Below are 12,481 nucleotides of genomic sequence, written 5' to 3'. Positions count from 1 at the left end.
TATTTTGTTTGCCACTGAGTGAATTAGCTGTGTCTTGTTTCATGGGGTTAGAAAATAGCAAAAGCATCTGTATATGAGAGTTCCAAAGAACAGCAAGGAGAGATAAGAAAGCCTTCCTCAGTGATAAGTGCAAAGAAACAGAGGAAAACAATAGAATGGGGAAGACTAGGGATCTCTTGAAGAAAATTAGAGACACCAAGGGAACATTTCATGCCAACATGGGCACAATAAACGACAGAAATGGTATGGACCTAAGGGAAGCAGAAGATATTAAGAAGGGGTGGCAAGAGTACATAGAAGAACTGTAGAAAAAAGATCTTAATGACTCAGATAACCATGATGGTGTGATCGCTCACCTAGAGCCAGACAGCCTGGAGTGTGAAGTCAAGTGGGCCTTAGAAAGCCTCACTATGAACAAAGCTAGTGGTGGTGATGGAATTCCAGGTGAGCTGTTTTAAAAGATGATGCTGTGAAAGTGCTGCACTCAATATGCCAGCAAATTTGTAAAATTCAGCAGTGGCCACAGAACTGGAAAGGGTCTGTTATCATTCCAATCCAAAGAAAGGCAATGCAAAGAATATTCAAACTACCACACAATTGCACTTATCTCACACTCTAGCAAAGTAATGCTCAAAATTCTTCCAGCTAGGTTTCAACAGTACATGAACTGAGAACAGAACTTTCAGATGTTCATGCTGTATTTAGAAAAGGCAGAGGAACCAGAGATAAAATTGCCAACATATTTTATCATAAAAATCAAGAGAGCTCCAGAAAAACATTTACTTCTACTTTATTGACTACGCTAAAGCCTTTGTCTGTGTAGATCACAACAAACTGTGGAAAATTCTGAAAGAGATGGAAATACCAGACCACCTGACCTGCCTCCTGAGAAATCTGTATGTAGGTCAAGAAGAAACAGTTAAAACTGGACACGGAAAAGCAAACTGGTTCCAAACGAGGAATGGAGTATGTCAAGACTTTATATTGTCACCTTATATATTTAACTTCTATGCAGAGTACATCATGTGAAATACTGGGCTGAATGAACCACAAGCTGGAATCAAGATTGCCAGGAGATTTATCAATAACTTCAGATATGCAGATAACACCACCCATATGGCAGAAAGCAAAGAAGAACTAGAGTCAGTCTCTTGATGAAAGTGAAAAAGGAGACTGAAAAAGCTGGCTTAAAACTCAACATTCAAAAAGCAAAGATCATGATATCCAGTCCCATCACTTTATGGCAAATAGACGGGGAAACAAAGGAAACAGTGACAGACTTTATTTATTTATTTTTTGACTCAAAAATCACTGCAGATGGTGATTGCAGCCATGATATTAAAAGATGCTTGCTCTTTGGAAGAAAAGCTATGACCAACCTAGATAGCGTTTTAAAAAGCAGAGACAAAAGGCGGTCCTAAGATGGCAGGGTAATAGGATGGGGAGACCACTTTCTCCCCCACAGATTCATCAAAAGAACATTTGAACGCTGAGTAAATTCCACAAAACAACTTCTGAATGCTGGCAGAGGACATCAGGCACTCAGAAAAGCAGCCCATTGTCTTCAAAAGGAGGTAGGAAAAAATATAAAAGAAAAAAGAGAGACAAAAGAGGTAGGGATGGAGCTCCGTCCCAGGAAGGGAGTCGTAAAAAAGAGAGAAGTTTCCAAACACCAGGAAACACTCTCACTGCCGAGTCTGTGGTGAGCCTTGGAACCACAGAGGGCAACATAACTGGGAGGAAAAATAAATAAATAATTAAAACCCACAGATTATGTGCCCAATGCTAACTCCCCCAGCGGAGAAGCAGTGCAGATGCCTGCATCCGCCACTAGCAAGCGGGGGCTGGGCAAGGAGGCATGGGCTGCATTGCTTAGAGTAAGACCAGGCCTGAATGCCCTGAGGGCAATCTGAGGGAACTAACTTGGGCTAGCAAACCAGACTGTGGGATAGCTACCACGCAAAAAGCCCTAACCTAAGACACCTTCAGGCCCGCTCACAGAACAAAGGACTGACTAGAGCTACATGAAAAGCCCTAACCTAAGATACTGTCAGGCCCCCTCACAGAACAAAGGACTGAGCAGAGCTGGCTGGCTGCAGGCCATCCCCCTCCGGTGACAGGCAGGCGAGGGCAGCCAGAGCCTGAAGGGGGCAATCGCGGCCCCAGAGAGGCATTATCTACCAAACTGCAAGCAGGCTTTATTGCTAACTAAGACTTCTTGGGATTCTGGATGGTCAACATCCGCCTGAGAAGGTGGGCCAGAGGTAGGGACGGGCGAGGCGATAAGTTGCAGCGACCATGCTTGCCAAACACCTGGTCACCTGAGCTGCTCGGACCTGGGAAAGGCACAAAACGCAGGCCCAACAGAGTCTGCGCCTCTACTCGAGTACCTGAACCTGAGCGGCTTAGACCTGTGAAGTGCACACAACCCAGGGCCAGCCTCAGACAGTTCCCGGCAGAGCAACCTAGAGCCTAAGCAGTGTAGACAGGGAAAGCACACACGCCGTGAGCGGGGGCAAACCCAGTGTGGCCGAGACACTGCAAACACATGCCAGTATTATTTGTTTGCAGCGTCCCTCCCTCCCCAGAGCAAGACTGAACAAGTGAGCCTAAAAAACTGTCCACCACCGCCCCCTGTGTCAGGGCGGAAATTAGACACTGAAGAGACCAGCAAACAGAAGAAGCTAAAACAGAGGAAACCTCCTTGGAAGTGACAGGTGCAATATGTTAAAACCCTGTAGTTAGTACCGACTACATAGGAAGGGGCCCATAGATCTTGAGAAATATAAGCAGGATCAAGGAACTATCCAAAAAAAAGTGACCCCACACTGCCCACAACAACACTAGAGAAAGTCCTAGATATATTTTTACTATCGTTGTTTACTTTTTTTTTAAATTAAAAAAAAATTTAAGTCCTCTATTACTCCTTTAATTTTCATTTTTATAACCTACTATTTCTTTTGAAAAAAAAAAAAGGGAGAGCCTATTTCTTAAAGCAAACTTCATATATATATATTTTTTTAAATAATTTTTATGACTTTTTTTTTCTTTAATATTGTATTTTTGAAAATCCAACCTCTACTCTAGATTTTTAATCTTTGCTTTTTGGTTTTTGTTATCAATTTTGTACCTTTAAGAACCCAATCTTCAGTACCCATTTTTACTTGGGAGCAAGATTACTGGCTTGACTGCTCTCTCCCCCTTTGGACTCTCCTTTTTCTCCACCAGGTTGTCTCTATCTCCTCCCTCTCCCTTCTCTTCTCTACCCAACTCTGTGGATCTCTTTGTGTGCTCTGGACTGTGGAGAACACTTAGGGAACTGATTACTGGCTGGATCCGTCTCTCTCCTTTTGATTAATCCCTTTATCCTCCTGGTCACCTCTGTCTCCTTCCTCCCTCTTCTCTTCTCTGTGTAACTCCGTGAACATCTCTGAGTGGTCCAGACTGTGGAGCGCACATAAGGAAGTGATTACTAAATAGCTTGCTCTCGCCTCTTTTGATTCCACCTCATCTCATTCAGGTCACCTCTATCTCCCTCCTCCCCCTTCTCTTCTCCATGTAACTTTGTGAACCTCTCTGGGTGTCCCTTACTGTGGAGAAACTTTTCATCTTTAATCTAAATGTTTTATCAATGGTGCTGTATAGATGGAGAAGTCTTGAGGCTACTGTAAAAATAAGACTGAAAACCAGAAGCAGGAGGCTTAAGTCCAAATCCTGAGAACACCAGAGGACTCCTGACTCCAGGGAACATTAATCAACAGGAGCTCATCAAACACCTCCATACCTACACTGAAACCAAGCACCACCCAAGGGCCAACAAGTTCCAGAGCAAGACATACCATGCAAATGCTTCAGCAACACAGCCCTGAGCTTCAATATACAGGCTGTCCAAAGTCACCCCAAACCCATTGACATCTCATAACTCATTACTGGACACTTCATTGCACTCTAGAGAGAAGAAATCCAGCTCCATCCACCAGAACACCTACACAAGCTTCCCTAACCAGGAAACCTTGACAAGCCACCAGTACAGCCCCACCCACAGTGAGGAAACTCCACAATAAAGAGAACTCCACAAACTGCCAGAATACATAAAGGCCACCCCAAACACAGCAATATAAACAAGATGAAGAGGCAGAGGAATACCCAGCAGGTAAAGGAACAGGATAAATGCCCACCAAACCAAGCAAAAGAGGAAGAGATAGGGAATCTACCTGATAAAGAATTCCGAATAGTGATAGTGAAAATGATCCAAAATCTTGAAAACAAAATGGAATCACAGCTAAATAGCCTGGAGACAAGGATTGAGAATATGCAAGAAAGGTTTAACAAGGACCTAGAAGAAATAAAGGAGTCCATATACAATGAATAATGCAATAAATGAGATAAAAAACACTCTGGAGGGAACACATAGGAGAATAACAGAGGCAGAAGATAGGATTAGTGAGGTAGAAGATAGAATGGTAGAAACAAATGAATCAGAGAAAAAAAAAAGAATTAAAAGAAATGAGGACAATCTCAGAGACCTCTGGGACAATGTTAAATGCCCCAACATTTGAATCGTAGGAGTCCCAGAAGAAGAAGACAAAAAGAAAGACCATGAGAAAATACTTGAGATAATAGTTGAAAACTTCCCTAAAATGGGGAAGGAAATAATCACCCAAGTCCAAGAAACCCAGAGAGTCCCAAACAGGATAAACCCAAGGCGAAACTCCCCAAGACACATATTAATCAAATTAACAAAGATCAAACACAAAGAACAAATATTAAAAGCAGCAAGGGAAAAACAACAAATAAATAACACACAAGGGGATTCCCATAAGGATAACAGCTGATCTTTCAATAGAAACTCTTCAGCCAGGAGGGAATGGCAGGACATACTTAAAGTAATGAAAGAAAATAACCTACAGCCCAGATTATTGTACCCAGTAAGGATCTCATTCAAATATGAAGGAGAAATCAAAAGCTTCACAGACAAGCAAAAGCTGAGAGAAATCAGCACCACCAAACCAGCTCTCCAACAAATCTAAAGGATCTTCTCTAGACAGGAAACACAAAAGGGTGTATAAACTTGAACCCAAAACAATAAAGTAAATGGCAACGGTATCATACTTATCAATAATTACCTTAAATGTAAATGGGTTGAATGCCCCCAACCAAAAGACAAAGACTGGGTGAATGGGTAGAAAAACAAGACCCCTGTATATGTTGTCTACAAGAGACCCACCTCAAAACAAGGGACACATACAGACTGAAAGTGAAGGGCTGGAAAAAGATATTCCATGCAAATAGAGACCTAAAGAAAGCAGGAGTAGCAATATTTATACCAGATAAAATGGACTTTATAACAAAGGCTGTGAAAAGAGACAAAGAAGGACACTACATAATGATCAAAGGATCAATCCAAGAAGAAGATATAGCAATTATAAATATATATGCACCCAACATAGGAGCACTGCAATATGTAAGACAAATGCTAACAAGTATGAAAGGGGAAATTAACAATAATGCAATAATAGTGGGAGACTTTAATACCCCACTCACACCTAAGGATAGATCAACTAAACAGAAAATAAACAAGGAAACACAAACTTTATATGATACAATAAACCAGTTAGACCTAATTGATATCTATAGGACATTTCACCCCAATAAAATGAATTTCACCTTTTTCTCAAGTGTACATGGAACCTTCTCCAAGATAGATCACATCCTGGGCCATAAATCTAGCCTTGGTAAATTCAAAAAAAATTGAAATCATTCCGAGCATCTTTTCTGACCACAATGCAGTAAGATTAGATCTCAATTACAGGAGAAAAAAATTAAAAATTCCAACATAAGGAGGCTGAACAACATGCTGCTGAATAACCAACAAATCACAGAAGAAATCAAAAAAGAAATCAAAATATGCATAGAAACGAATGAATGAAAACACAACAACGCAAAGCCTGTGGGACACTCTAGAAGCAGTGCTAAGGGGAAGGTTCATAGCAATACAGGCATACCTCAAGAAACAAGAAAAAAGTCAAATAAATAACCTAACTCTACACCTAAAGCAACTAGAAAAGGAAGAAATGAAGGACCCCAAGGTTAGTAGAAGGAAAGAAATCTTAAAAATTAGGGCAGAAATAAATGCAAAAGAAACAAAGAGACCATAGCAAAAATCAACAAAGCCAAAAGCTGGTTCTTTGAGAGGATAAATAAAATTGACAGACCATTAGTCAGGCTAATCAAGAAACAAAGGGAGAAAAACCAAATCAATAAAATTAGAAATGAAAATGGAGAGATCACAACAGACAACACAGAAATACAAAGGATCATAAGAGACTACTATCAACAATTATATGCCAATAAAATGGACAACATGGAAGAAATTGAAAAATTCTTAGAAAAGTACAACTTTCCAAAACTGGACCAGGAAGAAATAGAAAATCTTAACAGACCTATCACAAGCATGGAAATTGAAACTGTAATCAGAAATCTTCCAGCAAACAAAAGCCCAGGTCCAGACGGCTTTACAGCTGAATTTTACCAAAAATTTAGAGAAGAGCTAACACCTATCCTACTCAAACTCTTCCAGAAAATTGCAGAGGAAGGTGAACTTCCAAACTCATTCTATGAGGCCACCATCACCCTAATACCAAAACCTGACAAAGATGCCACAAAAAAAGAAAACTATAGGCCAATATCACTGATGAACATAGATGCAAAAATCCTTAACAAAATTCTAGCAATCAGAATCCAACAACACATTAAAAAGATCATACATCATGACCAAGTGGGCTTTATCCCAGGGATGCAAGGATTCTTCAATATCCACTAATCAATCAATGTAATACACCATATTAACAATTAAAAAACAAAAGCCATGCGAGTATCTCAATACATGCAGAGAAAGTTTTGACAAAATTCAACATCCATTTATGTTAAAAACTCTCCAGAAAGCAGGAATAGAAGGAACATACCTCAACGTAAATAAAGCTGTATATGACAAACCCTCAGCAAACATTATCCTCAATGGTGAAAAATGGAAAGCATTTCCCCTAAAGTCAGGAATAAGACAAGGGTGCCCACTCTCACCACTACTATTCAACATAGTTTTGGAGGTTTTGGCCACAGCAATCAGAGCAGAAAAAGAAATAAAAGGAATCCAAATTGGAAAAGAAGTCAAACTCTCACTGTTTGCAGATGACATGATCCTCTACATAGAAAACCCTAAAGACTCTACCAGAAAATTACTAGAGCTAATCAATGAATACAGTAAAGTGGCAGGATATAAAATCAACACACAGAAATCCCCTGCATTCCTATACACTGATGAGAAAATAGAAAGAGAAATTAAGGAAACAATTCCATTCACCATTGCAATGGAAAGAATAAAATACTTAGGAATATATCTACCTAAAGAAACTAAAGACCAATATATAGAAAACTATAAAACACTGGTGAAAGAAATCAAAGAGGACACTAATAGATGGAGAAATATACCATGTTCATGGATCAGAAGAATCAATATAGTGAAAATGAGTATACTACCCAAAGCAATCTATAGATTCACTGCAATCCCTATCAAGCTACCAACGGTATTTTTCACAGAGCTAGAACAAATAATTTCACAATTTGTATGGAAATACAAAAAACCTCGAATAGCCAAAGCTATCTTGAGAAAGAAGAATGGAACTGGAGGAATCAACCTACCTGACTTCAGGCTCTACTACAAGGCCACAGCCATCAAGACAGTATGGTACTGGCACAAAGACAGAAATATAGATCAATGGAACAAAATAGAAAGCCCAGAGATAAATCCACGCACCTATGGACACCTTATCTTTGACAAAGGAGGCAAGAATATACAATGGAGAAAAGATGATCTCTTTAACAAGTGGTGCTGGGAAAACTTATCAACCACTTGTAAAAGAATGAAAGTGTTAGAACACTTTCTAACACCATACACAAAAACAAACTCAAAATGGATTAAAGATCTAAATGTAATACCAGAAATTATAAAACTCCTAGAGGAGAACATAGGCAAAATACTCTCCAACATACATCAGAACAGGATCCTCTATGACCCACCTCCCAGAATATTGTAAATAAAAGCAAAAATAAACAAATGGGGCCTAATTAAAACTGAAAGTTTCTGCAGAACAAAGGAAACTATAAGCAAGGTGAAAAGACAGCCTTCAGAATGGGAGAAAATAATAGCAAATGAAGCCACTGACAAACAACTAATCTCAAAAATATACAAGCAACTCCTACAGCTCAACTCCAGAAAAATAAATGACCCAATCAAAAAATGGGCCAAAGAACTAAATAGACATTTCTCCAAAGAAGACATATAGATGGCCAACAAACACATGAAAAGATGCTCAATATCACTAATTATCAGAGAAATGCAAATCAAAACCACAATGAGGTACCATTTCACGCCAGTCAGAATGGCTGCAATCCAAAAGTCTGCAAGCAATAAATGCTGGAGAGGGTGTGGAGAAAAGGGAACCCTCTCACACTGTTGGTGGGAATGCAAACTAGTACAGCCACTATGGAGAACAGTGTGGAGATTCCTTAAAAAACTGGAAATAGAACTGCCTTATGACCCAGCAATCCCACTTCTGGGCATACACACCAAGGAAACCAGAATTGAAAGAGACATGTGTACCCCAATGTTCATCGCAGCACTGTTTATAATAGCCAGGACATGGAAGCAACCTAGATGTCCATCAGCAGATGAATGGATAAGAAAGCTGTGGTACATATACACAATGGAGTATTACTCAGCCATTAAAAAGAATACATTTGAATCAGTTCTAATGAGGTGGATGAAACTGGAGCCTGTTATACAGAGTGAAGTAAGCCAGAAAGAAAAACACCAATACAGTATACTAACGCATATATATGGAATTTAGAAAGATGGTAATGATAACCCCATATGCGAGACTGCAAAAGAGACACAGATGTCTAGAACAGTCTTTTGGACTCCGTGGGAGATGTCGAGGGTGGGATGATTTGGGAGAATGGCATTGAAACATGTGTAATAACATATGTGAAATGAATCAGCAGTCCAGGTTCGATGCATGGTTCAGCATGTTTGGGGCTGGTGCACTGGGACCACCCAGAGGGAGGGAGGTGGGAGGGGGGTTCAGGATGGGGAATACGTGTGCACCCGTGGCAGATTCATGTTGATGTATGGCAAGAGTAATGCAATATTGTAAAGTCATTAGCCTCCAATTAAAATATTAAATTAAAAAAAAAAAAAAAAGCAGAGACATTACTTTGCCAACAAACGTCCATCTAGTCAAAGCTACAGTTTTTCCAGTAGTCATGTATGGATCTTGGACCATAAAGAAAGACAAGCACCGAAGAATTGATGCTTTTGAACTATGTGTTAGAGAAGACTCTTGAGAGTCCCTTGAACTACAAAGAGATTCAACCAGTCAGTCTTCAAGGAAATCAGTCCTGAATGTTCATTGGAAGGAATGATGCTGTAGCTAAAGCTCTGATACTTTGGCCTCCTGATATGAAGAACTGACTCATTGGAAAAGGCCCTGATTCTGATAAAGATTGAATGCAGGAAGAGAAGGTGACGACAGAGGATGTGATGGTTGGATGGCATCACTGACTCAATGGACGTGAGTTTGGGCAAACTCCGGGAGTTGGTGATGGACAGGGAGGCCTGGCGTGCTGCAGTCCATGGGATTGCAAAGAGTCAGACACGAGTGAGCGACTGAACAGAATTGAACTGGAGGGAGGGAAACTGAAGTAAAATGTCATGTATTTTCAAAGAACTTGATTAGATTGGCGGTAGTTTAAGCAGTTGCCTGATCTGAGGAGGCCTGGTTATCTGCTTGTGATTGGTTGTTTTTAAGTTCTCCTCTCAAATTTGAGCTCACTGATTCTGGGTTAGGTTTTGGTTTGCTGCCAAGGCTTTAGAACCACTCCAGTGTCATGGCCTTCTTGTTTAATGACTTGAACAGAAAGAATATTGAATTTGCAGTTGGGAACTTTCTGAGTTTGTGGGGAAGTTATAAAGACAATGAAGACACAGCTCATGGATTCTCTGTCCAGAGCTACTTTTTACCGGTCTTGTCCCAGCTGAACACATGCTACTGTGACAGTGACATGGTCAGCAAAGATTTGATGAGTGACTCTTACCTATGCAGATGTGCTTGTGCCCATCTCTGTGTCAGTCTTAAGTTTGTTTCTTGGAATATCTTCTCCAATTGACTGTTTTTAAAAATTCTGCTTATCATATGAAGTTTATCTGAATTGTCTAAAAAAACTCTACTGATACTTCCACTGACATATATAGTTTATGCTTCCCTAAGTGTCCACAGTAGTTATATCAATGGCCTCCATTTTTAACACATGAGCACACATTTCTTTCATATCTGCCAGCACCTTACACAGTATTTGGTTTGGCAGAGGACAGAAGGCTTGTACTGAAATAGATTTGTGAACCATAATTCCAGACCTAAGAAATATTTTCTTACAAAAGTTATAGTTTAATACCAGTTAACTTTTCTTGATTAGTATTTAAATTAGATTAGTATTATCTAATGCAAGTGCATTCCTCTCAAGTTTAAAATTTTTATTTTAGGGTGAAATGGTGCAAAAAGGGACTTATGCTGAATTACTGAAATCCGGGGTAGATTTTGCTTCCCTTTTAAAAAAGGAGAATGAGGAGGCCGAACCATCTCCAGTTCCTGAATCTCCTACTATGAGAACTCAGACCTCCTCCGAGTCTTCAGTTCAGTCTCAACAGTCTTCCGCACCCTTGTTGAAAGATGCAGCTGCAGAAGACCAAGATGTGAGTTTCTCATTCTGCAACCTCCTGGTCTGTCTGCTTTTGATGGCCGTTCAGTCTCCTCCTCTCATGACATCTTTGTCTACAAGTAAGATCAGTTTCCAGGGCTTTATTCCATGAACTGGTAGAATTAAATTGCTCTCTGATCAGGGTTCTCCTTTGGGTATAGGATGATGAATCTTATCAGATCAGTAGTGGGTACACTGCTATGAATTCCTGGGTGTATGTTTATAATGGCTCCCAGCTTCTCTTTACATCCAGAGGCTTGCTATGAAGACCTTCTCCTATCAAATCCTCCTGTGACCACATTAAATCAGCTATTTTTTCCTACATATTGGAATGTTCTGGCACTGCAGATGACTGATTGTCGTATTTTGCCTTGGTGTCAGAAGGGTTTGTGATAGACCATAGATAACGTGTGCTAAGGACCTGACACACAGCAGACACTGATTATCCCTCACATTCCACACATCAGGGAATCACTGAAATTCCAGGAACCACATAGATTCAGATCATATGCTTGTCCTCCTGCTATCCAAACTCACCTTATGCCAAGTCGTTGCATGAACTCAGCTTACTGTATTTGACTAGTATTTTGAGGACGCACTATGTTTTATGTTTTCATCATTGAGTGACACAAGTCATCTAGAGGGATACCTTACTACATTTTGTGTGTTATTTTGGAACAAACTTCTTGCATTTGTATTTGAATTGGATATGTTTTGCATGTGCCGAAAGTCATGATATCCAATTTTTATTCTTTAGTCATATAATTTATTTTTAATTGGAGTATAACTGCTTTACAATGTTGTGTTGTTTTCCACTGTGCAATGAAGTGAATCTGCTATATGTATACATATATCCCCTCCCTCTTGGACTCCCTTTCCCCCCTACACCCCTGTCCCAAACATCTAGATCATCAGAGGGCACTGCTACTTTAAGCAAAGCCATGCAACAATGAATAACTGTGTGCAAAGGATATTTCCTTATTTCTAATAGATTACTGGAAGTAGTATGGCTGGGTCCAAGAGTCAATGCATATATGGTTTGGTTAGATATTTCCATACCCTGTCCATAGGAGATGGACCATCTTGCACTCCTGCCAGAATGTGAGGCATGTCTGTTTTTTGCCACAGAATTGCAATTTAGGGCATTGTTGAACTTTTGTAGTTTTGTAGTTCATTGTTTAAAATTTTGTCTTTCACTTCCATTTTCCCCTTCAAGACTGAGAATATACAGGATACACTATCTGAGGAGAGACGTTTAGAAGGAAAAGTTGGTTTTAAGACCTACAAGAATTACTTCAGAGCTGGTGCTCACTGGTCTGTCATCATTTTCCTTATTCTAGTAAACATAGCAGCTCAGGTATGTAAGGAAATTTGTTTTGGTGTGTGCCCTTAGCTTGATATTCACATACTACTTATACTGTGTCTATTTATTTAATTATTATTATGTTTATGAAGAGATTTATTTTAAAAAACTGGCTCATGAAGCTGTGGGATCTGTCTGGGTGAATCTGAAAGCAGAAGAGCAGGCCTGTAGGCTGGAACCTCAGGCAGGACCTGAAGTCTTAAGGCAGAATTTCTTCCTCCTTAGGAAGCTTCGGGTTGTGCTCTTACAGCCTTCGACTGACTGGATGGGGCCCACCACATTGTTGATGGTTATTTTTACTTAAGT

General features: G+C 39.9%; 1 protein-coding gene across 1 annotated transcript in view; it reads left to right on the top strand.

Moving 5' to 3' along the window:
* Positions 1–12,481, top strand: part of LOC102395698 (ATP-binding cassette sub-family C member 4-like) — a 312,677-nt gene that overhangs the window by 151,493 nt on the left and 148,703 nt on the right. The window contains exons 15-16 of the mRNA XM_045162476.1: positions 10,598–10,807; positions 12,029–12,169. Of these exons, the coding sequence (XP_045018411.1) occupies positions 10,598–10,807; positions 12,029–12,169 (351 nt within the window). The remainder of the gene's footprint in view (positions 1–10,597; positions 10,808–12,028; positions 12,170–12,481) is intronic.

The sequence above is a fragment of the Bubalus bubalis genome, chromosome 13 (assembly GCF_019923935.1).
Source record: "Bubalus bubalis isolate 160015118507 breed Murrah chromosome 13, NDDB_SH_1, whole genome shotgun sequence".
NCBI classification, from domain to species: Eukaryota; Metazoa; Chordata; class Mammalia; order Artiodactyla; family Bovidae; genus Bubalus; species Bubalus bubalis.
Note: the sequence above shows the minus strand (reverse complement) of the source record. Positions and strands in the feature narration are given on the sequence as shown.